Below are 26,095 nucleotides of genomic sequence, written 5' to 3' on the forward strand. Positions count from 1 at the left end.
CAGAATCAATGTGATAAATTCCTTTTATTTTGCAACATCCTGCTTTATAGTGTTTATTTTGGGAGGACGTCTGTGGGGACAGAACAGTGCTAAAGTTCCAGATAATTCACAGACTGGTAAGCAAGAAGGAATTAACTGTATACATCCTTGGACTCAGACCACCTCTGCCGACACAGACACACAGACACACACACACACAGACACAGACATAGACACACAGACACAGACACACACACACACACACACACACACACACACACACACACACACACCCCTGAAGCCCAGTTATTCTCCATTCTGAGACCTCAGACACAGAAGACCCTAGACAGGTTTTGGTTCTGACACAATCTCTAGAAAATGATTCCTTTTAATCCTTGTGCACGTGTTTCCAGTACCTCCACGGCCCTAATATCCCTGTGTCCTCAGTATACTCATTGTTGTGCCCACTCTCCATTCCCTTTCCTGTCAGCCTGCAAACTATTATTCCATGTTCTATTCCCCCCACCCCACAACCCTGAACATGGAGTGGGGCCCAGACAGCAGCAGCAGGCAGAACAATATGGGCAAAACAATTGGGGCCTGGAGACAGATCATTATGCAGCTGTCACCTGGTGTTGGGAATCGAACCCTGCCCAGGCAGGATTGAGGGGGAGAGAAGGCACTCAGGCCTGTCAGCTCACCTGCCCCAGGAGAGGGGGCTTGTCAGAGCCAAAACCAACACCCTCCTCCTCCCCCCAGTCCTGAGCAACCAAGGCGTGACTGAGCTGAAGGACAAGGGAGCACCTGTCAAAGAGAGAGAGAGAAGGCAGAGAAATAGAAAGAACGAAAGACAGGGGAAATTGAGGGGGGTGGTGCTAGAGAAAGGTGTAGAGAAACATAGAGGAACAGAGAGGGAGGTGGGAGGAAGAGAGAAAGAAGAAAAAGGTTAGAGAATGAGGAAGATACTGTTATATGGAGAGAGGGTAAAAGGGAAGAGACACACAGTTGAGAGTAGGAATGAGGAGGTCTCATGCCATATGCCCAAGGTCACAGAGTGACAACCTCCTCTTAAGGGTCTCCCCAAGTTCCAGGCCAGAGCATTGCCTATCAGACCAAACCATTCCTTTCAGGGTCATTCATTTGTCCTTTTCTCTTACCCTCTGTGACATCAGACCTAGGAAAGACTGAGGAACGGATCTAACTCTCCAAATTTGGGGGCAGGAAGTCTCTATGTCTGGAAGAGATTCCTACCTTATCTGAGATCTTCCCTTTTCAAGGTCCAGTTTAGATGCCACTTCCTCCATGAAGATTTCCCTGATCATTCTGTATCACATCTCCATCCCCTTCTCCCTGGAGACAATGTGAGACTTCTCCTGTGCCCCCGGTCTTATTCTGACTTTCATTATCATAATTTATGCATCTATCTCGATCCTTTACTAGAATGTCAGTTCTTGCAGGACAGATACTGTGTTGCTTTTCATCTTTGTGTCACCATGGACCAACTCTATACATGGCACATTGGAAGAGATGAAGGGATGAACTGGACCTGTGATGTCATTGGTGGGAGGAATTCCTGGTGTGGAAATTCCTTGCACTGTTGCAAATCTGTGACTTGGCTATAATTTATATATAATTTATAGAGGAGGGATGATTAATCACTTTTGTGTCCTGCATCCTTCCAGCAGTCTGGTAAAGCCTATGGACCCCTTCTCAGAATAAGTAAAATAAAATATATAATATTATAAAAGAAACTAATGATCTTGAAAAACAAGTTATCAAAAAAAATGTTAAGAGCCTTTAACCCCAGGTTGAGAGGCCTTGTCTTAGAGATGTATTCAGGGTCAATGAGAGATTAGGTAACTCCATGGTCACATTACTAAGCATGTGTCAGAGACAGTACTTGAGCCTACATCTTCCTGATTCCAAGACCTAACTTCTATCCACTGTTTGATAGTTCCCCTGATCTAATACTAACATCTAATAGATATCTGGTAAAATGAACAACTCTAAATTCCCTCAGTGCAAAGGTGCTTTCTGTTACCATACCACAAGTTTCCAAATGGCTCTCCCTGCATTAGGAGAATGGAACGAAAGTCATTAGGTGTCTACTAAGACACCTTGGATGCCTAACCCTGTGCTGGCTGCACTGTGGGGACAGGTGCCAGAGAAGAAGATAACATAGGTCACACCCTTAGAGAGCTCAGGACCTGCTCAGGAGAGGATATATGTTCGTGGAGATCCCAAAGAAAAAGATAAGTATGTGGCTAGGATTCCAAGTGGAGGGAAATAAAAAATGGGAGAGATCAGCATTGGCTAGAGTGGTTGGAGATTGCACCTCTGGAGGAGGAGGCATTAGAACTAGCGGGGTTCAAAGATGTCTGGGAGGTAGACTGTCACAGAGGATGGGAATGGAAATGCACCTGTGTGGCTGGAGGCAGGAGCAAAGCTGAGACTTTCACAGAATACGGAGAAGCTTATTTCGGCTGCAACATGCATTTATATAGGGAGGAAGGGGGGGGGCAGATTGTTAAGATGGGGAGCAGAAAGAGGTAAGGGTGCTGCCTTCTTGCTCTTCTATCACTCCCCATAGAGACCAAAGTCCAGTGCTCTACCCATTGGAAAGGGTCAGGAGTAATGATAAATGGACAGACACTTCAGCCTGTTTATTTGGCTCTCCTCCTGCCTCTATCACCCTACCCTAAGGCTAGCTTCTCCTCTTTCTGAGAATGGGGGTGGGGGTGGGGAAGTTGGGTAGGGAGGCACTAGCTGATCACGCCAACAACCCTCCCTCTAGTCCTCTGCTAGCCAGTATCAAAGAACACTGGTACATGCAACTCTGCTAAATGTGCTTTCCAGCATTTAATGAAGTTCTTAAGTTATCTCACCCCCTCACATTTGTTGTAGTTTGGGGGGTTGGGGACCCTGAAATGAAAGAGTACATGGGAGTCTGTCTTGAAAGAATTCAATCACTCAAACCTAACCTCACTATTCTGACTGAAAGAAGAGTGGTCGAATTCTTTTGAGGTAGACTCACCCTGTCCCCTTGCATTTGGGGGCTCCCAGCACCCCAAACTGCAAAAACATTCGTGTGTCACACTTCCTCACATACTTGTGTGCTCTGTGGCATTAACTCTCACCAAAAACAGATATCTCCCACCACCTCCACAAGGATGCCCATATGTACCCCTTTTCCAAAGAAATAATCTCAGGTGACAGCAGGAAAGCTTTTCTGACCTCAAAGGGGACAGTAGGTCAGATGGGGGTGGCTGTAATTCTATTTATTTGAAATAGTTTCTCCAGAGTATAGGCCTGAACTCTTAACTGCTCCTTCCTACAACTTGGCTTATATACAGCTCCAGCACAGAAGAGTGAGTGCAGGGGACAGAAAAGAAGAAAAGAGAGTGATTGGATCAGGAAAATTAACAAAAACCTAATCCCTCCAAAAGTTTCACCTACTCCTAGAGATCCTGCCCAATAAGCAGGACAGATAAATAGATGAATGAATGGAAGGCTTACCCCTCCTACCATCCTATCCAGTGAAATAGTCAATAGAATAGTGACAGACAGATAGACACCTCCCTTAGTGAGACAGATGGATAAATAGCAAAATGATTCCACTCAAATAGCTGCTGGATGATTGGGTGGCTGTACCTAAAGCCTGAGCCTCTGAAGACTTCTTATTAACATTCCTGCTAATTATTTCTCCGTCAGGAGAGTAGACCTGCTGAGTCTGGGGGGGATTCCTGTTAACAAGCCAATTAAGGCCAGGCCCAGTCTATCCTCAAAGAGTCTTAATTACACTTGTTAACGAAGGGCCTCCAATCTTTCAGGGGATTGGAAGGCCTGGAGCCCCATTCCCTCAGTCAGGTCACAGGACCTAGTATCTGGGCTCAAGTCATATTAATGCATCCTCTCCTCCCATTTAGAGCTCTAAGTCAAAGAGGAGAGGGGATATGGTTCCCATACCTTGGTCTTAGAAGAGACACTTCCATCCAACCTCTGGGGAAATTCTGGCTCTAAATTCCAACAAATTTCCCTGTAACATCCTCAGACCCTTAATGTGGGGAGATGAGAATCTCTAGAGGGTGTGGGTCACCCCTGCCCTGTTATTGATTGGTCTAACTTTTGATGTCAGACCTATACGACTGGTGGCAAAGTGAATGGAATGAGCACTGGACCTGGTCAGAAAAGCCTGAATTCGAATCTGGACTTAGACACTTACTGTGTGGCCTTGGGCAAGTCACTTAACCTCTGCCTTAGTTTCCTCGACTATAAAATAGGGTAATAGCACCTACCTCCCACAGTTGTAATGAAGATCAAATGAGAGAAAATGTATGAAGTGCTTGGCACTTAATACAGTACTTGGCACACAGTAGGCATTTAATAAGTGCTTGTTCCCTTCTCTTCCCCTCTTCCCATGTCCTTGGATGAATTAGATTCTTTGATTTAACTGTAAGGAAGGTAGGTAGGAAAGAGCAATGGAACAGGGAGTGAGAACCTCTTATTCAAATCCCAACACTGATATGTCCTTGTGTAACCTTGGGGGGAGGGGGGACTTTCCACATCTAACCCTCAGTGTCCTAATCTTTAAAAATCAGGAGTGGAGCTTCAGTACCTTAAAAATCCTTTCTAGTACTACATTCTTTTATTTTGTGAGATTACGTTCCTATCTATGCAGTTAGGGAAAGAAAGAGTTTTGGGGAGGGGGAGGAGGACCTTTCCAGTGGGAAAGGGGCTTCTCCCCCACTTGCCTGTCAGACTTTATACCTAAAGTCCAACTATTCTACTTCTCCCATCCCCCTTTGACCCCTTTCCCTAGGAGGAAGACAGACAGATGAATGGCAGGGACAGGATGGATGGAGTGGAATAGGCCCCAGGAAGCCAGCCTGAAACACAGATGTGAAACTCTCCTTGGCCCCCACCATCTCTCCTCTCCTCCTAAGAGATCCAATGACCAGAGGCTAAGAGCTCTGCTTCTCCCTCCCCAGCTCTGAATGCTGGCCCCACCTTGGATTCTCACCCTCCATCAGGGCTGGGCAGGAGACCCAACTCCAGCTCTCTGGAATCCTGTTTCCAGAATCTGGAACTTAAAGGAAATGTTCCAAAGGACCCCCCTTTCCTGCCCCCCCCAGAGACCTCCTGAGGCCCAGGCAGCATCTCCGGTCCATCCAGCTGCATGAGAAGATGTAAGAACTGACCGTCTAGTGAAACCACTGAGTCGGTAAGTCATTAAAAGAAAATCACAGTGAAACAATGCCATAACATGAAAACAGCAGAGTGCAACAATGACCCAACAGGACAACAGAGAGACAATGACAAGGATAATGCAGTAACACAAAGACAAAGGAGTAACTGTAACAAGGAATATTGATGTCACAGTGCTAGTAAGGCTACACAATAACCATTAGAATGAAAAATGATACAAAAGTAAAGAAAAAGTTACATTTGGGAGGATAGAGATCTTCTTTGGTTCCTCAATATTTTCACCCACCCTTGTCCTGTCCCCACATCTCCTATAGCCCTTGCAAATTCTTGTCCATTTTTTAAATCAAATCAACACAAAGGAAAGGCATACGGTGTGTGTGTGTGGGGGGGGGTGTGCTATGGAGTTAAATATGAGGGAGTAAGTTGGGGGATAGAGGTTGGGGGTACAGGAAGGAATCAGTGAGATTGACATCAAGCAACATTGAGGCTGAGAACATACAAGGAAATAAGGAGGGTGGTGACAATAGGGAATCAGTGAAACTGACCTTGGAGGGGGTTAGGGAGCGGGGTTCGTGAGGCAGGGGAAACAGTGGGGGAGAGTAAGTCTAGGTTCAGAGCAGGGAGTCAGTGAAATTGACATTGGGAGGGGAGACAGGGAGACGAGGGGCACAGCGGATTAGAAAGGGTACAGAGTTCTTGGCCTTGATACCATGACAAAGTCTTTAAAAGAATTCGTTGTGAAAAGATTGATAGATGGGGAGGGGAAGAAAGAGACAGAGAAGATGAAGTCATAAAAAAAAAAGGCAACAAGGAGAGAAAGGGGCTGGGAGGATACCATACACAATTTCATCCAAAATAATGGTGGTACACACAGTTATACATGCAGTCACACACACACACACACACACACACACACACACACACACACACACACATGGTCACAGGCCATGAATATTTATACTATTCACACATTTACACCAGTGTCCATACAGGAAGAACTACAGTGAGTCTCACCACGAAGACTAGTTCCCATGTCCTTATACTGCATATGAACTCAAACAGCCAAGATGGCCCTTGAATAGGGACTATGAATATGTAATACAGAGACCCATATTCCAACCCATCAGGGAAAGGAGAACATATCCAGAACAGCTAAGCTGGAATGAACACTCTCTGTTCCTAATTAGTGTAGCTCCGTGTAAGTGTTGTGGCTGGGGAAGGGGCTGGAGGGGTGGAGAAGGGCTGTTATCCCAGTACCAGAGGTAGGAACCATTCTTTTGACCTTCCTACACAAGGAGAATCCCTCTTTTTGTCTTCTTTTTCTTTTGAGAGGGAGAAAAATACCCCACACTACTACCTACAAGGGCTTCCAGTTTACTGAGGTAGGCAGGAGAGGGCATGTGGCTCATCTCTGAATGCCCCAGTCTGAAGGGGGGCTTCAGGGGAAGAAGCTACTTCAAGGAGAGAACTTCTTGGTGACTTGGTCCTGTTGTACATCAAAGAACATCTTTCAGCCCCTTCTGTGAGGCTCAGAGTCAGGATCTGTGCTTCTGTAGCTCCTGAGATCTACCCCATAGATAACCATCACCACCTCTTATGATAACCTACAAACACCAATTCAGTCAAGTGAGTCCTCCAAAGAACACACAGCTCCAATAACCCTCCTACTCTGTCCCATTTCCAGTTTTATCCCCATCCACTTTTCCAACCCTCAACCTATGTAGGGAAGCAAACTTCCTTTAGAATATTCAGGTGGGTATAGGCTGTACCCCACACCGATAGGGAGAGGAGGAAAGAGATAACCTTAGAGTAGTTCAGGTCCTAGGAAAAGAAGTTCAGCCCCAGAGACAGACTTTCTCAACTATGTGGCTTATGGGCCTGGTTGCAGGGATATGGAATTCTAGAGAACTCCATTTGCCTTTGACCCTATTCCAAACTTTCCCCAGAAAAGAGTTCTAAATGGGAAATCTGGAGACATGGGTACTAGTTCTGGTTTTACCACTGATTCACTGCCACCTTAGATAAGTCTCTTCACCCCTTTTGACCTCAGTTTCCTCATCTGTTAAATGAGGGTAGAACTCTAAGGTAGATGCCTTGTAGCCCTAAGGTTCTATGTCCAAAGCTGCCCTCATGCCTGGAGGAGAGATGGAAAGATTGGCCCTCAGTGATTCTGACTCTTCTGTCTATAGCTACCCCCCCCCCCTCAACTCAAGACGTGGGGTTGGGTGAGGAAGAAGGTGAGGAAAACTGTGATGGGATCAGGAAGCTTGTGGAGGAGGTAATAGAGGATGACTGAGGCCCAGGGTGTGGGGGAGGAGGTTGGACAGGTGAGCCAAGGACTCTAAAGCATGGTAGAGGAGCAGAGGGGTTAGGGAGCCCAAGGTTCAAACTGGATTTCTGATCCATCCCCTGGGCTGCCTGCGGAAATGAATTGAGGCCTCCATGGGCCTCCCCAGCCACTGGCTGTCATCACATCTCAGCAACAGCCCATCCATCTCACCTGACTCACAGCACCATCTGCCACCCCCTCCTTGGGGTTCCATGCTGTGGGAAAAAGGGTCTGGGGCAATGATTTGGAGAATCCCCTAGTCTAGGGGGTTCCCAGACACAATCTCTGAGAAAAGCTCTGGACTGAAAGGGAAAGCTGGTCACAACCCAGGAAGTAAACCTTCCCTGATCAGAAGGGAGTGACAGCCTTGAAGAAGTCCCCAGTCAAAAGGACAAAAGATCTTTGCCCTCAGATACAAGCAATGCAAACACAAAAACCTACAGACCCAAGTTCACAAGCTCCCCTGTAGCACATACAATTACCTGCCAATCCCCTCCTCTGAAATCTCCCCCATCATCTATCCTCAGAAATACATACATTTACACCCACAGTCTTATCTACACTCAGACCAACACAGCCACAAATACATTTACATAGCTCCTATTCAGCTCAGAATCACAGGATATTTTTGGTAAATCAGCTGGAGCCCAGAAGGAGGAAATAGAGAAGAGGAACCAGACCTGTGCCCCACTAGGGGGTGAGGAGATACACCTCTCTAGCTCCCTTGTAATCTCTGCCTCTTTTTTTTTCTCCTCCTCAGTTCTCTCCTCTTACTGAAAGCTCTCTCCTGTGTCCCTGCCCTCCATCTCTTTCCCTTCTTCCATCTTCCTTCTACAAGTCTCTCTCAATTCATAGACTCATTGGATTAAGAATTGGAATTTCTGAGATCATTTAATCCAACCCCTTCCTTTTACATATGAGGAAACCAAGATGTGGAAAAGTTAAATTACTTACTCAAGGTCACATATAGTCAAGTACAAAGTCAGAATTGAATCCCAGGTCATAAGATGTATAACTAGCAGTAGCCTTAGAGTTCATTTACTCCAAATCCTTCATTTTACAGATGCAAAGCTAAGGTTCTCTTTGCATTTCCTTTTGGGAAATGACTCCATGTTTCATGCTTTTTCTGGTACGAATACTTGTCTCTCTCCTCTTTCTGCTCTTCCCCATCACCCACAGTCAACTCTCTCTAGCCATCCCTCTGTTCCTCCTTTGTCCCTGGCTCTCCCCCACTCCTCCCTACACCTGCTTTGGTACAGAAAGCATCCCTGAGGATGCCACTGGCAGCAGGGCCAGAAGCCAGAGAAAAGAAAGCCCATTACCTCGGGGACAGTGACTCATGTCATCAGTGCAGAGCACCATCAAGCAGCCAGGAGGGAAGCAAAGAGGGCAGATTGAGGGCACACTGAGGTCCCTAGGGAGGGCAGGAGGTAAAAGATGAGTGAAGGAAAAGCTCCAGGAAACTGAGCACAGTCATCTTCATCTCCTTCTACCTGCTTCACTCAGGCTACTGCTCCACCCAGGATCCCCGTTCCCCCCAGGGAAGTTTTCCCAGCCTGACATCAGATCCACATCCCCTCTCTGGGTCTCGCCCCTAGGATGGGGGCAAAGTTCTGCTCAGCTGCACCTGAGTCTGTAAGCATTCCTAAGGCTTTCTTCTCCAGGTATGTCCCCTCTCCCTTCTCCTACTCAGAGACTCCTCCTGACAGATGGCAGAGTATATATAGAGACCCAGTGAAAAGAGCCCTGGATTTCAAGAGCCTGAATTTGAACCCTGCCATTTATACTTTGAGGATCAGCTATAAAGTGAGTGAGATTGGACTACATGATCTCCAAGGCTCCTTCCTTCCCTAAATCCTGGCATCACAGCACATAAATCTTGAAAAGTTCTGAAGAATTCGACCAGGAAGGAATCTTAGGAGACCATTTAGTTTTTCCCACTAATATCAGACTTCATAATAACTGACATTTATATAACACTTTAAGGTTTGCAAAGTACTTGGCATGCATTATCTTTTCTGAGTCTCACAACAATCCTATGACATAAGTATCACAGCTATTATCTCCATTTAATCAAAGAGGAAACTGAGTTGGGGCAAGTTCAGTGACAGTGTCACTGAAGGCTTCAAATCCAGGGTTCTATCTACTACGTCACCTAGTGAGATGCCTCAACTATGCTGGATCTTAACCATAAATTCCCTCCATTCTTAACCTGGGATTTGTGAACATGTTTTTGTTTTTTAAACATTTTGATAAGTACTTCAATACAACTGATTCTCTTTGAAAACCTATGTATTTTATCTTATACATTTTAAAAAATTATTCTGAGAAGGGATCTCTAGGCTGCACCAGACCGATAGAGGGATTCATGATGCACAACAGCTTCAGAACCCCTGCTCTAACACGTCCCCATCCAGCACTTATCAGCCTTTGACACAATGGAAAGAGTAAGTCAGTCAATAAACATTTATTAAGGACCTACTATGTGCCAGGCACTGTGCTAAGCACTGGGGATACAAGTCCTTAAGGAGCTCACAGAATAATGGAGGCAACCAGCAAATGTATACAAAAATGCTTTATACAGTATATGTGGGAAAGAAGAGAGGAAGGGTACTAGAATTAAGAAGGGTTGGGAAAAAAATCCTATAGGACAAGGGATTTTAGTTGGGACTTGAAAGAAGCCAGGAAAGCCAGGAGGCAGAGATGAGGAGGGCAAGCCTCTCAGGCAAAGGGGACAGCCAGAGAAAATGCCCAGAGACAGACAGAGTATCTTGTGTGTAGCATGGCAAAGAAGCCAGTGTCACTAGATCAAAGAATGTGTGGAGTAAGGTGTAACAAGATTGGAGAGGTGGAGGTGGGGAGAGGAACTAAGTTATGAAGGGCTTTGAACACCAGAGGCTTTTGTATTTGATCCTGAAAATGATAAGAAGCCACTGGAGTTTACTGAATGGGGGGGGGGGAGGTGTTGAGGAGACATATACCTGTGCTTTATGTAGGAAAAACACTTTAGCAGCTAAATGGAGGACTGGATTGGAGTGGGAAGTTACTTAAGGCAAGCAGATCCACCAGCAGCAATTGCAATGATCCAGGTGTGAGGAGATGAGGGCCTTCACCAGAATAGGGGCAGTGTCAGTGGAGAGAGAGGGGTGTTTAAAGAGATGTTGCAAAGGTGAAATTTATAGGCCTTGGCAACAGATTGGATATGGGGGGTAAGTGATAGTAAGGAATCAGGGATGACACCTAGGTTGGGAGCCTGTGATTCTAGGAAGATGGTATCTGATTGTGTGACTATGGGGTAGAGATAGATGGTTATACCCTGGCTTTTTGGTTCTCCTACTTTGGGACAATTCTAGTTGTTAGAAGGTCTTCCTTATTTTGAGCTTAAATTTGCATCCTGGGAACATCCACCACCAAGTCCCTAGTTCTGCTCTCCAGAACCAAGCAGAGCAAGTCTATTCTCTCTTTCTTCCTTCTCTCCTTGGAATTTCCTTCAGCATCTGGGGCCTCCTCCCCCAACAGTGGTGGCCTCCTAGGTCCGCAACTTTGGCCCTTTGACTGAATTCAAGTTTGAGCTGCACTTGAGGGCCTAGAGGGTCACATGTGGCCTCAAGGCAGCAGGTTCCCCATCCCTGCCCTAGAACATCCTTCTGCCAAGCTGGCTTCCTTCTCTCACTGGCAAATTCCTCCCAGGGTTTCTATCTTGGTGAGGGGCCCAGGCTGGCCAACCTTCATTCCTCTCCTGGCTCTGACTTTCTGGACTCTGCTACTCAGCCTCAGCTGCCGGAGTATCTCACCCTGGAACTTCCCTGGGAATGGGCTCAGGCTGGCCATCCTTCATTCTAATTACTCTCTGGCCTTTGCCACTATGAGCCACCCCCACCTCTTCAATCCCCTTTGATGGACTGCCTTCACTCATTTAAATGTAAGCTCCTGTGAGGACGGGAACCTTTTTGCTTGTACTTACACCCCTTCCACTTAGCACTATGACTGGCACATAGTAAACACTTGATAAGTGCTTCTTGCCTTGCCTATTTCATGTGACAAGGTATTTCAGGGCCTTCAGGTATTTGAAGCCCTCCCCAAATCTCCACTTCACTTTCTAGTGAGACAGATTTTCCTTTCTGTTGCCCCATGAGGCTGCTCTCTGGCCAGAAGGGCCATTAGTGGGGTGTAAGGAGGCATGGCCAGATCAAGCTTCTATCACCAAACCTCCCTCGCCAGAGTGATCCCAGGAACAAGTTTATTGAGCAGAAAATGAAGCCAATGCTGCTCAGCCTGAAAAATCTAATTAACACTCATGTTCCCTCCACAGCAGCCACTGTATCCCCATGGACCAAGAGATCCTCCAACCACCTCTTCCATGGGCCCAAAGTGGGACTGACTTCCATCTTCTCATCTCCAAAAGATCATTATTATATGGAGCAGGAAGTGGAGGATGGTATGAGAAAAGAAAAGAAAAAATGGAAAAGAAAATTGGACTAAAGTGAAGTTAGGAGGCTTAGACTTGATTTAGGGTCCCAGGTTTGGTACTAAACCCCTTAGAAAGTCACTTTCACATTCTAGGCCTCAGTTTCCTCACCTGTAAAACAAAGGGGGAAGATGTTGAACTAACTTCCTATATGACATGAAGCAGGGCTTTCACTGTCTGAACCCTCAGACTTTGATATACTTTTCTCTTTGACAAACTGCCTCTCCCCACAAGGGTTTCGAACTCAGACCACCAGGTAAGGGGTATATGTCGTATAACAGAGTTCAGTCACTGAAGGTCATGAAGCCAGCACATTCCTGACCCAGGGCCTTCCCTTCCTGGCCCCTCCTCCTGGTCTAGGCCCATTCTCAGCACTTCCCTGTCCCCTAAGGAAGCAGTTGGACAACTAATCTTAGAGGCTGAGCTTGCCCATAGCTTATCCATAACCTGATGAGAAGCAGGGATGCTACACTCTTCTAAGGTGAATTCTCAGTCTCCTCTCTGCCTGGAGTTCTGAGATAGAATGTCTTGTGTGAAGTGTAAGGAGGCTGGTGCCACTAGATCAAAAAGACTGTGGGGTGGTCTAAGGTCTACGAAGAGAGAAAGGGAGAGCTAAGTTATGAAGGGCTTTGAATACCAGATACAGAATTTTGCATTTGATCCTGGAAACGATAAGGAATCAATGGAAAGTATTGAGTAGAGGGGTAACATGGGCTGGCCTGTGATTTAGGAAAATCACTTTTGTGACTGAATGGAGGAGGGATGAGAGTGAGAAGAGAGCAGAGGCAGGCAGACCCACCGGCAGGATACTGTGGTAGTCCAAGCATGAGGTGAGGAGGGCCTGCACCAGGGTGGTGGCAATGTCAGAGGAGAGAAGGGGTCATCTTAGATGTTGCAAAGGTGAAATCCCCAGGCCTTGGTTGTGGCAGAGGTGGGGAGTTGAAGATGACACTTCAGGTTTGAGCTTGGGAGACTGGGAGGATGGTGGTGGCCTCTAGAGTAACAGGGAAATTAGGAAGAAGAAACGGTTTAGAGGGAAAGATAATGACTTTCTCTGTGAGAAAGAAAACTAGGCATCATGCATAAGGGAAGCCAAGCAGTGAGGGAGGGGGACAGGGGAGGGAAACTAGTTGGAGAAGGGTAAAAAGATACCCAGCAGCAAAAAAAAAAAAATGCCAAAAAAAATTAAAGGGGTGGCTAGGTGGCACAGTGAACAGGAACCTGGGTTCAGATCCAGCCTCAGATACTTAACACAACAACTAGCCGTGTGACTTAAGTTAAGTGACTTAGCAAGTCACTTACCCCCCGTTGCCCTCCAAAAAAAAAAAGATACCCAGCAGTAGAGAGAAAACATGTCAGCTGTCCTGATCCTCACTATCAGGAAGGCCTTTTTATAATCTAGTCTCGCTCCTAGCTGCCGTAGCACTTTCTTTTTCTCTTTCTTTCCTTAGTAGCAGCTGGGGGAGTGAAAGACATGGAGGGGCTTGGGAGGGGTGGGGTGGGGGGCTGGTGTCGTGAATTAGCAATTAGAATAGAATCAAGGAGGACACAAAAGAGAGGAATTGGGAACAGGCGTTAGGAGAATAGGAGGTATTGAGGAGGGGAGGCATGTCTTCGGACCAGAGCCAGGAGGGGAGGAGGCAGCCTCAAGGACACCAGAATCAAATGGCATTTATTCACTTGTTTGTTTATCTATTTGCTATGATGACAGGTGAAGCTAGTGTCACCATGGCAACGAGACACCAGCTCCTTCCCCAAATTAAGAATATAGATTCTGTGAAAGAGGCTGAAGGCCATGCCTCCTCCACATATCAAGGTCCCTTAAGGGCAGAGAGCATGTTTTCAAATTCTGTGCCTAGGATGGGCTTGAACACATATTTCATCAATGATTCCTGAGTGGATGAGGCCAAACTAGGAGTCTAGAATATGCAAAACAGTTAGGCCATAAATCAGTTTTCTTGAAATGATTCTGTCTCCCATTCGCTACCGAAGAGCACAGGATTAGGGGAACTGGGGCGAAGTTCTCACTGTCTGACCTCAGTCACTCTGGCTACAGTGTCTTGACTCCTAGCTCAGGCTCAGGAGGCACCCTTCCTTCTCTCCAAACCAAAGTCATGCTGTCCCAACACAGATCCATGGAAAGCTAGAACCAAGGATGTATTAGAAGAAAGAGACATAATATGTTCTTCATGGGGTGATTATATGTAAATGTACTAAGCGTGTGTTTCTGTAGGTGTGTATCAGTTTGTGACTGGGTGTAGGGCTCTGGAGATCTGAGGGTCACTCACCTTGCTGGCTGTGTCTCTGGGCATACGCCACGACCCCTGCAGCAAGAACCACGAAGCAGGCCCACAGAACAGGAGTGGCCATCTGGCAGGAGACAGGGAATAGTGGGGGGAGGGAGGGGAGACCGGGAAAGGGGGATCATCAATCCCAGATAACTCATGAGAAGACCCCCCAGCCCAGTACCCCCATCAACTGCCCACACCCACAATCCAACTATTCCCAACAATACTCCCCTCACTGATTCCAAACCATCCATCCCCAATCATGATTGCCAGTAACTCCAACCCTGACTCTCACCCCCCATCATCCTCAACACTTATCCCATCAACACCAATAACTTTTTCAGTCAAATACAAGGAAATATACAATATAAAATTTCAGACCAGCCTACTGCACTTAACTGATTACCAATTCTGAGACAGTTGTGAGGTGAGCCTTGAGTCTTTTCACATACCAACAGGAAGCTCGCTCACCCACACTCAATAGGACATGCAAGACCAGACTAGAATGGAGGGCAACTAGCCTGTTTGTGGAACTGTGGTCATAACTCTGCTGTGTCACTTGTGAGGACCTACTCAAATTTAAGCCCAAGAATTAGTTCCAGCTGACCTAGAGAAAACCCATTTTCTGCCTGTCCCTTCTTGGTTTGATGATCCTCGTCTTTTCTTTTTTGACTATATGATACTTACATCCCCTCCCTAGAATAAGACTTTAGCTTCAAACTCCATGACCCATGACATCCATGAACCTCACCTGAATCACTATCCTGGCCCCTCCTATCCAGCCTAGCAAATGGACACAACCTGGCATTCACACATAGATATACACAGATACATACATGCAGACACAGTCCTAGTGACATAATACATGTTCATAGGTACACTAAGACTTAAGCACAAATACACACACACACACACACACACACACCTCTTTGGTAGGATGACCTCTGAGGTGTGAAGATGCTTTCTCTCCCTTCCAGTTTAGTGCCTCCCCCCTCAGCAAAACAGTTCCTATCTTCCCTACCACCACCCCCACTCTGCCTGGCCGGAGCGTGCCGTGTCCTACGAGGAAAACTTTTACAAGCTGCAGCTGAAGAGATCCATGTGCTAGCCTTGGCCCTGGCCCCGAACAGATAACTACACCCCCCCCAAAGCCAGTCTTTCCCCTCCTCAAGGCTTCCATGGTCCCCTTAAACCCTCTGCACCAGCCCTTGAATGCCAGCAGAGAGTTCTCTCTGGCCCCAAACTCTTCTTTGGGCTCTCCACAAACACAAACCCCCTTCCCAAACTCCCAAGACTCCTAGATCCCTCCATGAATACAACCTTCCTCAGTTCCTCAAACTTCCTCTAGCTTTCGGCAAGCCTCAGTTTTACCCCATCTTGGCCTTTATATGTACAGTCCCATTTCCCCTCAAGGTTTACCTTTCCCCACTCCAGCTCCCTCACTTGCTACTCTCCCCAGGCTCCAGCTTCTCACCCCAGCTCCAAAGGAGATCTTCTTGTTTTCTTTTCATAGAGGTACAAAGACCTGGCATGGGCTAAGCTGGAGATGGCAGCCGGGATGATCTGGCTGGGCCTAGGGATGGAAAAATAGCCCCACCCCCATCACTGACCAGATCCATCCCTTGTCTGATCCCCATCCAGACAGGCTCCTTCCCAACCCTGCTATCTCATCAGGAAGACAGAGCTTAGGGGAAAATGGGGTGTGGGGTGTGGAGGGGACTGTTGGCCAAACTGACCAACACCCCCCATCATCAGACTGGGCTCCTCCCCCCAACCATGATATCACTTGGAGATGGCCGTGTTTGTTTAGACAAATCTGTTGCTATTCTTAGCTGCAATGGCCAGGCTGTCTCCAAAAATCGAAGATGCTGGAGAAAGGGTGTCTTCTGAACTGGAGGGTGGGGGATCCCCAAGCAGTTCATTCTGGATTTAGTTCCAGGTCCAGACCTCAGGCCCAAGGTTCTGTCTAGCTAATAGTGCCAAGGGCAGCAACCAACCCTCCCTCATTTAAAAAAAAAAAAAAACAACCCTTTCCCCACCTGGGGCTCAGGGTGATGTGGAGGAGAAGTAAAGGCCCAGGAGCCAGTAGTATTCTATGCCTGTTTCCTCTTCAGTCTAACTATACTTCCCCATCTCTCTACCTGCTTCCTTATAGCAACCAATTCACACGCGCACACCCTCCTACTTCTCTGAACACTGTATCTATGAAGCTTATGTATGGACGCTGTACACAGAAGGGAAAAAGTAAACATGTAAGCCTTCTCCTTGAAAAGTATCCTGCTGAGTGTGAAGAAGGCATGGCCCCATGCTCAGAGATCCCTGAGAGTGAGGTGCTGAATGACAAAAGGAGGGAGCTAGAGCGATGAGGAACTGGAGGACAGAGGAGGGCAGAGGGGATGGAAGGCAGGGAGGCGTGTCTCAGGGTAGGAAGAGAAGCATCCGTAGAGAGGATTTGAAGAAGCAGTGAGCCAGCTGACAACACAGAAGGAAACAAACGGATTCTGGCTCTTCTAGCCCCCCCCCTACCTCTTCATAGATTCCTTCCCCTCAGTCTTAGTTACCCCTCCACCACCCTCTTCCCAATCGCTCATTCTAACCTGTCAAGAAAAATACCTTTAATCTCTTTTAAGCACCCTGTCAGCCTGATCACAGCAACCCCTAAGGGGGAATTTGGGAGGAGGGAAGTAGGGTAAGATGATACCAGACAGGTCATGGTCTCAATGGGATGAGACGTCTCTATCTCAGCCTTATCTTTCCCTCTATCTCTAGGTCTCTCTCCTGTCTCTTCTCTTTCTTCCCTCTCTTCTCTTCTGTCTTTTCCCTCTCCTTTCTATTCTCTCTTTTTTTACTCTCCCTCTCCCCTTCCTTCTCTCGCTGCCTTCTCTTTCTCTCTGTTTATCTCCTCTTTCTCTCTCCTTCCTCTCTGTCTCTGTCTCCTCCCGTCCCACCATCATAGAAGGGGAAGTAAAAAACTAAAGTCAGAGCTGGAAGGAACTTTAGAAATGGGCTAAGGCCCAGAAACCCTAGGGATAGTCTTCTTCAACCTCATCATTTTATGGATAAGGAGCCTAAGGGCTATAGGAAGGGAAATTATTTCCCCAAGGTCATGCAGTTAGTTCCTGACAATTGGAACTAGAACCCTGGGACATTCTAACTCTCAGTTTTGTGACCTCTCAAGGTTACCATGCTTCCTCTGCATTTCTCTCCTAGTTCCTCTCTGGGTTTCTCCCCATCTTCCCCTTCCTGGCCATTCTCCAGGCTCAAGTTCTGTCCTTGAAGGATCCTCCGGAAAGGTTTCATTTAGAGACTTCTCAGTGTTCTTCTTTCTCTACTCGGTCCCAATCCAATCCATTATCCCAACTCCCAAGGGAGGCAACACAGGATCAGATGCTCCTCTGGTCGCCTCAGCTACCTCAACATAAGCTTCTCCCTAGGCCTTCTCTCCAATACCTTCACTGCTGCTCCTATTCTTCGAGTCCTCGGCTCTCAGCTACTCTTCTGTTCTAAGTGTTCACCTTGGGAATCTCCATTTACTTTCAGTCATCAGTCTAAGTCTCCACAGTCATCTCCTTATTTCAGTCTCAATCTCAGTAAAGGTGCACATATTATTTAAAAGATATAGTCCCTGAATGGATTATTCCATTTTTTATTTTCCATACCACTACACATCCCCATGAATCTGGCTAACTGGGAGTCTTCTCTAGCCGAGTTCCTGTGGCCAGGGCCATCTGGTGATGCTTCCACCCCTTCGGTCCCTCCCCGACCATAGCTGGATGGGGGGGGGGAGGGTACAGATTACCTTCCCCTCCCAACCATCTCCCAAGCCCAGTGCCATCTCCCAAGTCTAGGGCACTCAGCCAAGCAAAGCCATCTGTTCCAGGAATGATAGGGCTGAGGTGGGGTCTGCATGCTAATGGCACTGAATGGGGAGCTGGAGGGGAAGAAGAAGGGGGAGGGTCCTTGTTGACTGAGTTTGGTGCAAGGAGGCAGGAATAGCTCTGGCACCAAAATATGTCAGAAAATATCAGTCACCTATCCCTCTTTCTAGGAATATTGGCCACCAGGTCATGCCAGTATTCCCCTGCCTCCAACTTTATCCACTAGCATGTCTATACCTCTCCAAATTCCAGACGACCTTTCCTTCCTTAGTCTCAGAGAGTCTCCATTCTAAAGGGAAAGGCCCTTACCTTTGTGGGGCCCCCAGACTGAGGTAACTCATAAAAGGTCATACTCATGAAAACAAACCCAAATTACTCTGGTCTCAGTTTAGTCCTTCAGAAAGCTAGGTGGATAGAATGCTGGGCCTAGAGTTAAGAAGACCTGAATTCAAATCCAGCCTCAGACACTGAATAACTGTGTGTCCCTAGGTAAGTCACTTCATTTCTCTGCCTGCCTCCTCAACTGTAAAATTGGGATACTAATAGCACCTACCCATAGGGTTGTTGTGAGGATTAAATGAAATAAAGCATTTAGCATTTTACTAGTACCTGAGACATAGTAGGTACTTTAGTAAAATGCTTGTTCCCCATCCCCTTTAGTTCTGGTGGGACCCAGATCAATGGAATGGCATAAATGGGGCAGGATCAATAGGAAAGAACTTCCTAGAATAGGTAAATCCAGGGCCATAAGCTGACCAAGAGGAAGGAAAACTTCAGCAATGGAGGACCTAGATAGAGTCCAAAAGGAATAGGAGAGGAGTTGGGGGCAGGGGTGGGGAGGGGGGGACAGACAGCAATATGAGCATATGGTACTTGGAAAATCTCAACATACATGGGTTGCTCACCCATTTCATAGTCCAAGAAATGGAGTCCAAAGGAAGGAGGGGAGGTAGGATTGAAACTTGGAGTCAAGAACCCAACTTCCCCGGGAGCAGGGGCATAGACCAAGAGGTTACAAGTAAAACCATGCCCCCACCCCAAATGGATATGCATTGCTAACAACTTGGAGGGGGAGACATGCTCTGTGATCAAGGGCTCAGGATATGAAGTCTGGAAAGACTATGGCACCTCTCCTCCCCTCCCCCAGTGACCCAGCCCTATTTATTCAAGTTTTCATATGGGCTTGGCTTTTTGCCATGTGAGGAAAGGGTGGTCTCACAGACAGAGTTAGAATGTTCTACCCTTGCCTGTGATGTGAAGGCCACCTCCTCATTATTCACAGTGAGGAGACAGAAGAGAATAATCTGAATAAGCTGATTTCCCATTCTCCCTTAAGAAACATACTCATCAACAGAGAAAGGCCTATAACACAGGAAGAGAAGGACTGAGAAGGATACTAAGATTGGGAGAGGAGTGAGACGGAGATACACAGAGATACATATGTTCCATCCTCTCCCACCTCCCCCCAACCCTACACAGTCCAGCCAGGTTCTGCCCATGTGGAGGTATCGAGACCCCAACAAGGTCAAGGGGACTGACGAGGTGGTCTCTAGGAGGGGAACTTAGTCTTGGGCCCTTCCCCCTTCATCCCACCCCCTCCACTGCCATTCCCATTGCCAGAGAGATGATCTGTCCCAGTGCCAACCACTTGGCATGTTCCCCAGCCTGGCATACAGCCCAAAAGGGTGGGAGGGGATAGCCACAGAGCTGGGGTGGTAGGGCCTGAGGAGGAGAAGGCTGAGGGGGACAGCATCACTGTCTGAAATTCTCTGTGGGGGTCACTGGATGGGAAGGGGGGAATGTGGATATGATGCCCTCAGGGTAGATCTACAGGAATTGAGCTGATCTTCATTTCGAGGGATGGATAGAGGAATAATGGAAAGAAGCCCTGTCTGGACATGAAAGCCTCCCCTGCCCCTCCCCTGCCCATCTAGCTTCTTTTCTTTCTCTATGTATCTGTCTCTCACTTCATCTCTCTCTCTGTCTCTCTCTTCCCATCCCCCCCCACTCTTGCTCTCCCTCTCTCCATGTATTTGTCTCTTTCTGACAGCCCCATTAAAAACCTCGAGAAGGGGAGAAGTATCCCCTCCTTCACCCTCCCTCCCTCCATCAGGATCAGTCAGACCATCCATTAGTGTAGCCCTGGCATGCATTCGCACACGCACACACAAGTTAAGGGGGGGCTTTTTGGGAGGGGTGGCACTTCCATCAAAGTCACCTCCATCACCCTGATGAGTTACTATAATAGTACCCCCCCAGTTTGGGGTGGGGGAGTGGGGAACCACAGGCACAGACAGAGACACAGAAACACTGTCTCCCTCCTCTCCCTTTCCCTACCCCAATTCATTTCAGAAGCTACAATTCCCCTCTCCCAGACTCAGGCTTCTCTAATGAGGCTGGTGAAGTCCTCTGAATACCCCACCCCCCAATACACACACACACACACACACACACACACACACACACACCCCTTCACACAGTTGCCTGTGAGGGGAAGGGGAGGGGTTCACTGACACTGACCAAGTGCTTTGAGATCCTGATACAGAAGACTTGTAATAAGCTTCCTAGTCATCCCTTCCCAACATAGATCTAAGAAGCCTAAGCACAAGGAGAAGTGATGCTGCAGCATAAGGAATACAGGTCAGACAGCCAAGAGAACTGCCAGTCTTGAGAAAATGGAAGGAAGAGGGAGTACAGAGGGAGATCATTAATTTTTGATGGGTCAGAGGATCACCAGCCCAAAAGACTAGGTGATTGAGAGAGACAGAGAGACAGAGAGAGGCAGAGACAACCAGAGAGAGAGACTGAAAGATACTGAAGAGGGAAAGAGAGACAGAGACTGCCTATTAATAGAAATAAGTAAAGATATAAAAATATACCCAAACAGAGAGAAGGAGATGGAGACTAAGAAGGAGAGAGTCAGATCCACAGAGAGCATAAAAGGAGAGATTAAAAAAAAAAAAAGACAAAGAGATACTGAAGAGACAGGGAATCTGAGAAAGAAAATTAAACAAATTCCAAAAGGAGATATACAGGGAGAGTCAAAATGGGAGAGAAAGACCAAATACAGAAAAAGAAATAGAGATGAAGACAGGGGAAGGAGGAGAAAGAAGGGAGGCAAAAAGCAAGTCACTTGCTAGTTAGGCTGGGTTAATCCTCTGGCTCTCAGGACAGGGGAGCTTAGGTAGGTGGAAGGAGAGCAAATTTTGACCTCTACTTACCCCTCAGACACCCTTTCTTCCCCACCCCCTGGGGGATGGGGTAATAACTCCACAGACATTTCAGGCCAATCCTCAGTCTCATACCTGCTTCATAAATACTCACTCCAAATCTCCCATTCCTTCTGAGAACTTTCCAGGAAAGGGAATCCAGGTAGGAGGGTCAGTGAAGGTATATTATCTGGTCCAACCCCCACATTTTAAAGAAAAAGATTTCCCAGGCCAGGAAGTAGTCTTTCTGCTGCTCTGTCAGGCTGTCTCTTCCCTACTGCTTGACTGAAGGATAGGAAGGCTAAGGACTGGGGAGAGCTGCCCTCCCCCCAGCTACTGAACATAGATCAGCACCTTAGCACTCCATCCCCACGGTCCCTCCCCTAAACTTCCCCTTCCATGCTCCATTATCTCTAACTTCAGATGTTCTTAGCTTTAAATAGGGAGACACAGAGAGGATACCTCCACCCTCCAAAAGCCTGACACAATCCCCTTTCACTGTCTGTTGGTCTCTAGCTTTCTTCTTGTTTCTCCCTCTCATATTTGCCTGGGTTTGTCCCTGCCTAGCTCTTTGCATCCTTCTTTCTCTCCCTTCCTCCATCTAATCTCTCCACCAGGTAGATAGCAGCCCCAGAGGTAGACACCATCTACACTTCCCCGACAACACTGTCCCAGTTAGATGAGTCTCACATCAAGTACTTCCTTCCGAGTTTCGCTCTGTGGCCATTCTTTCCAGAACCCTTCCTATCTGGTTTCTTGGCTCTTTCCATCTACCCCCAGCAACAGTATCCTGGAACTTCAAGCCCTTTGGGCAGAACAATGGGTCTGGGCAATCATTACAGACTGGAGAGGAAACCCAGGACAGAGGTCCAATAGCTATGCAAGCCCAGTTGGGGGAAAACTTCAGATAATTCAAGAAGAGCAGAGAATTAACCATATAGGGGATGATTTAAAACAACAGATAATACAAAATTACAAAAAAACAAAAACCCAGCAACTCTCCCAAACAACAGATAAGCCGAGGAGAAAATGCTCCAAAAATTGACAACACGGTGGATAATCAGTCAATAAATCAATAAGCATTTATTAAATACCTACTATATGCCAGGTGCTGTGCTTGGCCCTGGAGATACAAAAATGAAAAGGTCACTGCCCTGGAGGCATTTAAATTCGAACAAGAGAAACAACAGTTACACAAAGAAATCTATACAAAATAAACACAAGGTAATATGAGGGAAGTAGGTTCTAGCAGCTGGGGAGAATCAGGGAAGGCTTCACGGAAGAGGTATAATTGAAGATGAGACTTGAAAATAAAGGCAGAGGCAGAGGTGAGAAGAGAATGTATTCCAGGAATGTGGGAAAAGGAACAGAGATGTCCTATGTAATGAGGAGCACCAAGAAAAGCAATCAGGCTGGACCAGAGCTTGAAAAGGAGAGTAATCTATAATAGGGCTGGAAAAACAGGCTGATATAATAATGGGGGATAATTCAAACTAGTGCTTAATCGAAACTGCTTGGCTATCCGACAGAGATAGAGAAGGGTTCCCCAAGGCTGAGTTCAGAAAGCAGGTAAGGGTAAGACCCTCCATCGTTTCTAAAAAGCAATCTGGTGGGGTGGAAAGAATCCCAAATTGTGAGTCAGATGATCAGGGTTCCAATTTCAGGCCTTCCCTGATCTAAGGCCAGTCACACTCCATCTCAGGCCTTTGGTTTTCTCCTCTGTGATCCCTACATATGGTCACTTCCAGTGCTAAATCCTGTGAGCCCATGGTTTTTCCCTGGCCCTAGGATATTTCTGGGGGTGTTTCTGGAGCACTTCCCCCTCCCCCACTGCTAATTCTTTTTTGGCTGGAGTCTAGGCTTCAGGAAGGCAGTGAGTGCCGTGAAAGGTCATAGACAGGGGGAAGGCTATAATTCCCAGGGGATGTGGATAATTCGAATTGGGAATAGATATGCTGGGGAAGAGACTGTAGGTTAGCAGGAAAAGAAAAACAGAAACTCTGTGGCTGTGCTCTGAGAGGCAGTGCAGCTCCTTCTCCTTTCATCAGACCTAGGTCCCACACTCAGATGTAGGGACATCGTCTACCTCCAACCCAGACTGGACACAAATCAATATCCAGGGTAACATCAAGATTTGGGTCTGCACACTTTCTGCTGTTGTTCTGTTGTTTCAGTCATGTCTGACTTTGTGACCCCGCTTTGAGGTTTTCTTGGCAAAGATAGTACAATGGTTTGTCATTTCATTCTCCTGCTCATTTTACAGATGAGAAAACTGAGGTAAACAGGGTTAAGTGACTTGCCCAGGGTTACACAGCTAGTAAATGTCTGAGACTTCATTTGAACTCAGATCTTCCTGACTCCAGGCCCTAGGGCAGCTAGGTGGTGCAGTGGATAGAATACTAGACATAAATCCAGGAAGACTCATCTTCTGGTGCTCTAGAAACATCCCCCCAAAATATTCTAGCTGCCCTTAGGGCCTGGAGTCAGGAAGACCTGAGTTCAAATCCAACTGCAGACATTTACTAGCTGTGTGACCCTGGGCAAGTCACTTAATCCTGTTTGCCTCAGTTTTCTCATTTGTAAAATGAGCTGAAGAACAAAATGGCTAATCTCTCTAGTATCTTTGCCAAGAAAACTCCAAATGGGGTCACAAAGAGTTGGACACAACTAAAACGACTGAACAGCAACAACACACTCTAAGGTCTTCAACGTTCCCACCTCCATTTTTGCCTTCAGTCTGGTCAGGGTGTAGCAGAGAGGGGACAAATGTAGACACATGAAGAACAATCCATACAGAGACATATGTACAATTCCAAATGAACACATGGACCCCTTCCCTAGAAATAGTCATACATGTCTACATTGCAGAGGACAGTCAGTACAGGGAGGACCACAACTGTTCTCATCTGCCAATACCCAAAAGGGAGTCCAATCCCCTTCCTTGTCCAGAATATGGTGGCATGAGATGGGGCAGGGAACACAGAGGGGAGAGGTCCCTACTGTTTCCAACGTCACCTCAATACACACCACCACCACTACCGTGTCATTGTCCACCCCACCCCACTCTCTGCCCCATGGAAGAGAGGGGAATGATGCAATGCCCTGGCTTCCTCCCCCGTGCAATCCATCTCAGGCTCAGGCTAAAGCTGTCATATTCCAGGAGCCCAGACTACCCCCTCCCTCCTCAGGGGGGAGCAGAGGGAATATCGATGGCTGCTCCAGCCCAGAGCCAGGTCTAATAAGAGGGAGGGAAGGAAGGAGGAGAAAGGGGCACCTTCTGTGGGGCCCTGCTCCTTGCCTCGTGCTTTCCTTCCCATGGGAAACTCAGAGTACAGTCCTGCCAGGAGGCAGGAGGATGGGCTCAGTGGCTTCTCAAGGTTTTTCCAGCTACACCAGACAGAAGTCACAGGGGAACTGGAACTAAGCAGTCAATTCCCTCTCCCTTCCTTTAAGTCCACCTCCAGGCTGAACAACCCTGCCCTTGGTGCTATTTCTGAACCTGGGTAGCTAAAAATAGAAGAGCTGCATGGTGGAAATCTCAGAGAAACTGAGGCCTGAAACTTCATGTTGTACCACATTCTAGGAGTTCCACAGGAGCCACACTGCTCCACCCCGGATGGCAGCCACGGAAGAAGGTCAGGATTGGCTCTGCAGGAGCCAATAATCCTGTCATTGGTGGTGGGTTAGGGAGAAGTTTCCTTTAGCCGAGAGGGGAGGGGGAGACCCACCCAGCAAAACTGGTATATTTTTCCAGAGTTCAAAGGGATGGGGGGTGGGAGGCATTGGGGAGAGACAAAGTCATTAGAGGAGAAGATGACCAAATGAGGGCGCTAATGCACTCCAAGAAAAAGAAGGCGTTGCTAGTGCTCAGCCCTATCTCTGTGCTCCACCCTGGCCAATGACCATGAAGGAACTTCCCCAGCCCAGAGATCATCCCCAAACCCACACCAAGCTGCATCCTCCAGGAAACCTTTCGGTTCCTCTCCTCTTTAGAAACAAGACCCTGGTGAAATATAAACTCTTTTGTTTGGCATTTATAGCTCTTCACATGCTGGCCTCACCCTACTTTTTCAGCTTTATTACCCATGGTTCAGCCTCCTTGACCAAGCTGCCTGTGTTCCATGGATGAGAGGTGTTCCCCCACCTTGGCCTCTGGGAATCCTGGTCTCCTTTGAGACTCAGGCCAAGTGTCACCTTCTGAAGAAGTCTTTCCTGGGTTCCCCACTTAGAAATTTCTCCTACCACTCCCAAGTTACTTGGCTATCTGTTTTGTACATATCTACGTATAGGCATGTTGTCAGCTTCTTGAAGGAACAGATTTTTTTTAGTTTGTCTTTGTGGCAGTGGCTTAGTGAATAGAGAGCTAACCCTGAGCCGATAATAATTAACAATAATAATACCCACATTTATATAGGACTTTAAGATCTGCAAAGTACTTTACACCTGTTTTCTCATTAAGTGCTATTTTTATGCCCATTTTACAAATGAGTAAACAGAAGTTAAGTTACTTGCTCAGGAACATGAACTTCTTAAGTGTCTGAGGTTGGATTTGAACTTAGGTCTCCCTGAGTCCAAGTCCAGCACGTTTCCGCTACGCAACCAGCTGCCTATGAAGCCATGAAGACCTGGGTACAAATCCCACCTATAACAGATATAGACTGTGTGAGCCTGGACAGGCCATTTAGCCTCTCAAGACTTTAGTTAACTTTCAAAGATTAAATTGAAGAAAAGTTGCCAAT

General features: G+C 47.1%; 1 protein-coding gene across 4 annotated transcripts in view; it reads right to left on the reverse strand.

Annotated features, from left to right (window-relative positions):
- CNTFR (ciliary neurotrophic factor receptor) overlaps positions 1 to 26,095 on the reverse strand; it is a 101,474-nt gene that overhangs the window by 38,443 nt on the left and 36,936 nt on the right. For 3 of the 4 annotated variants that reach the window (XM_069101919.1, XM_069101921.1, XM_069101922.1), the window contains exon 2: positions 14,270 to 14,351. In XM_069101919.1, the coding sequence (XP_068958020.1) occupies positions 14,270 to 14,351 (82 nt within the window). Of the gene's footprint in view, positions 1 to 14,269; positions 14,352 to 15,688; positions 15,708 to 26,095 lie in introns of those variants that run through there. The other variant, XM_069101920.1, reaches the window with a different exon arrangement.

This window comes from Petaurus breviceps, unplaced genomic scaffold, assembly GCF_028583685.1.
Source record: "Petaurus breviceps papuanus isolate PSGF00001 unplaced genomic scaffold, PetGlider_PUasm1.0 520, whole genome shotgun sequence".
Taxonomy (NCBI): Eukaryota; Metazoa; Chordata; class Mammalia; order Diprotodontia; family Petauridae; genus Petaurus; species Petaurus breviceps.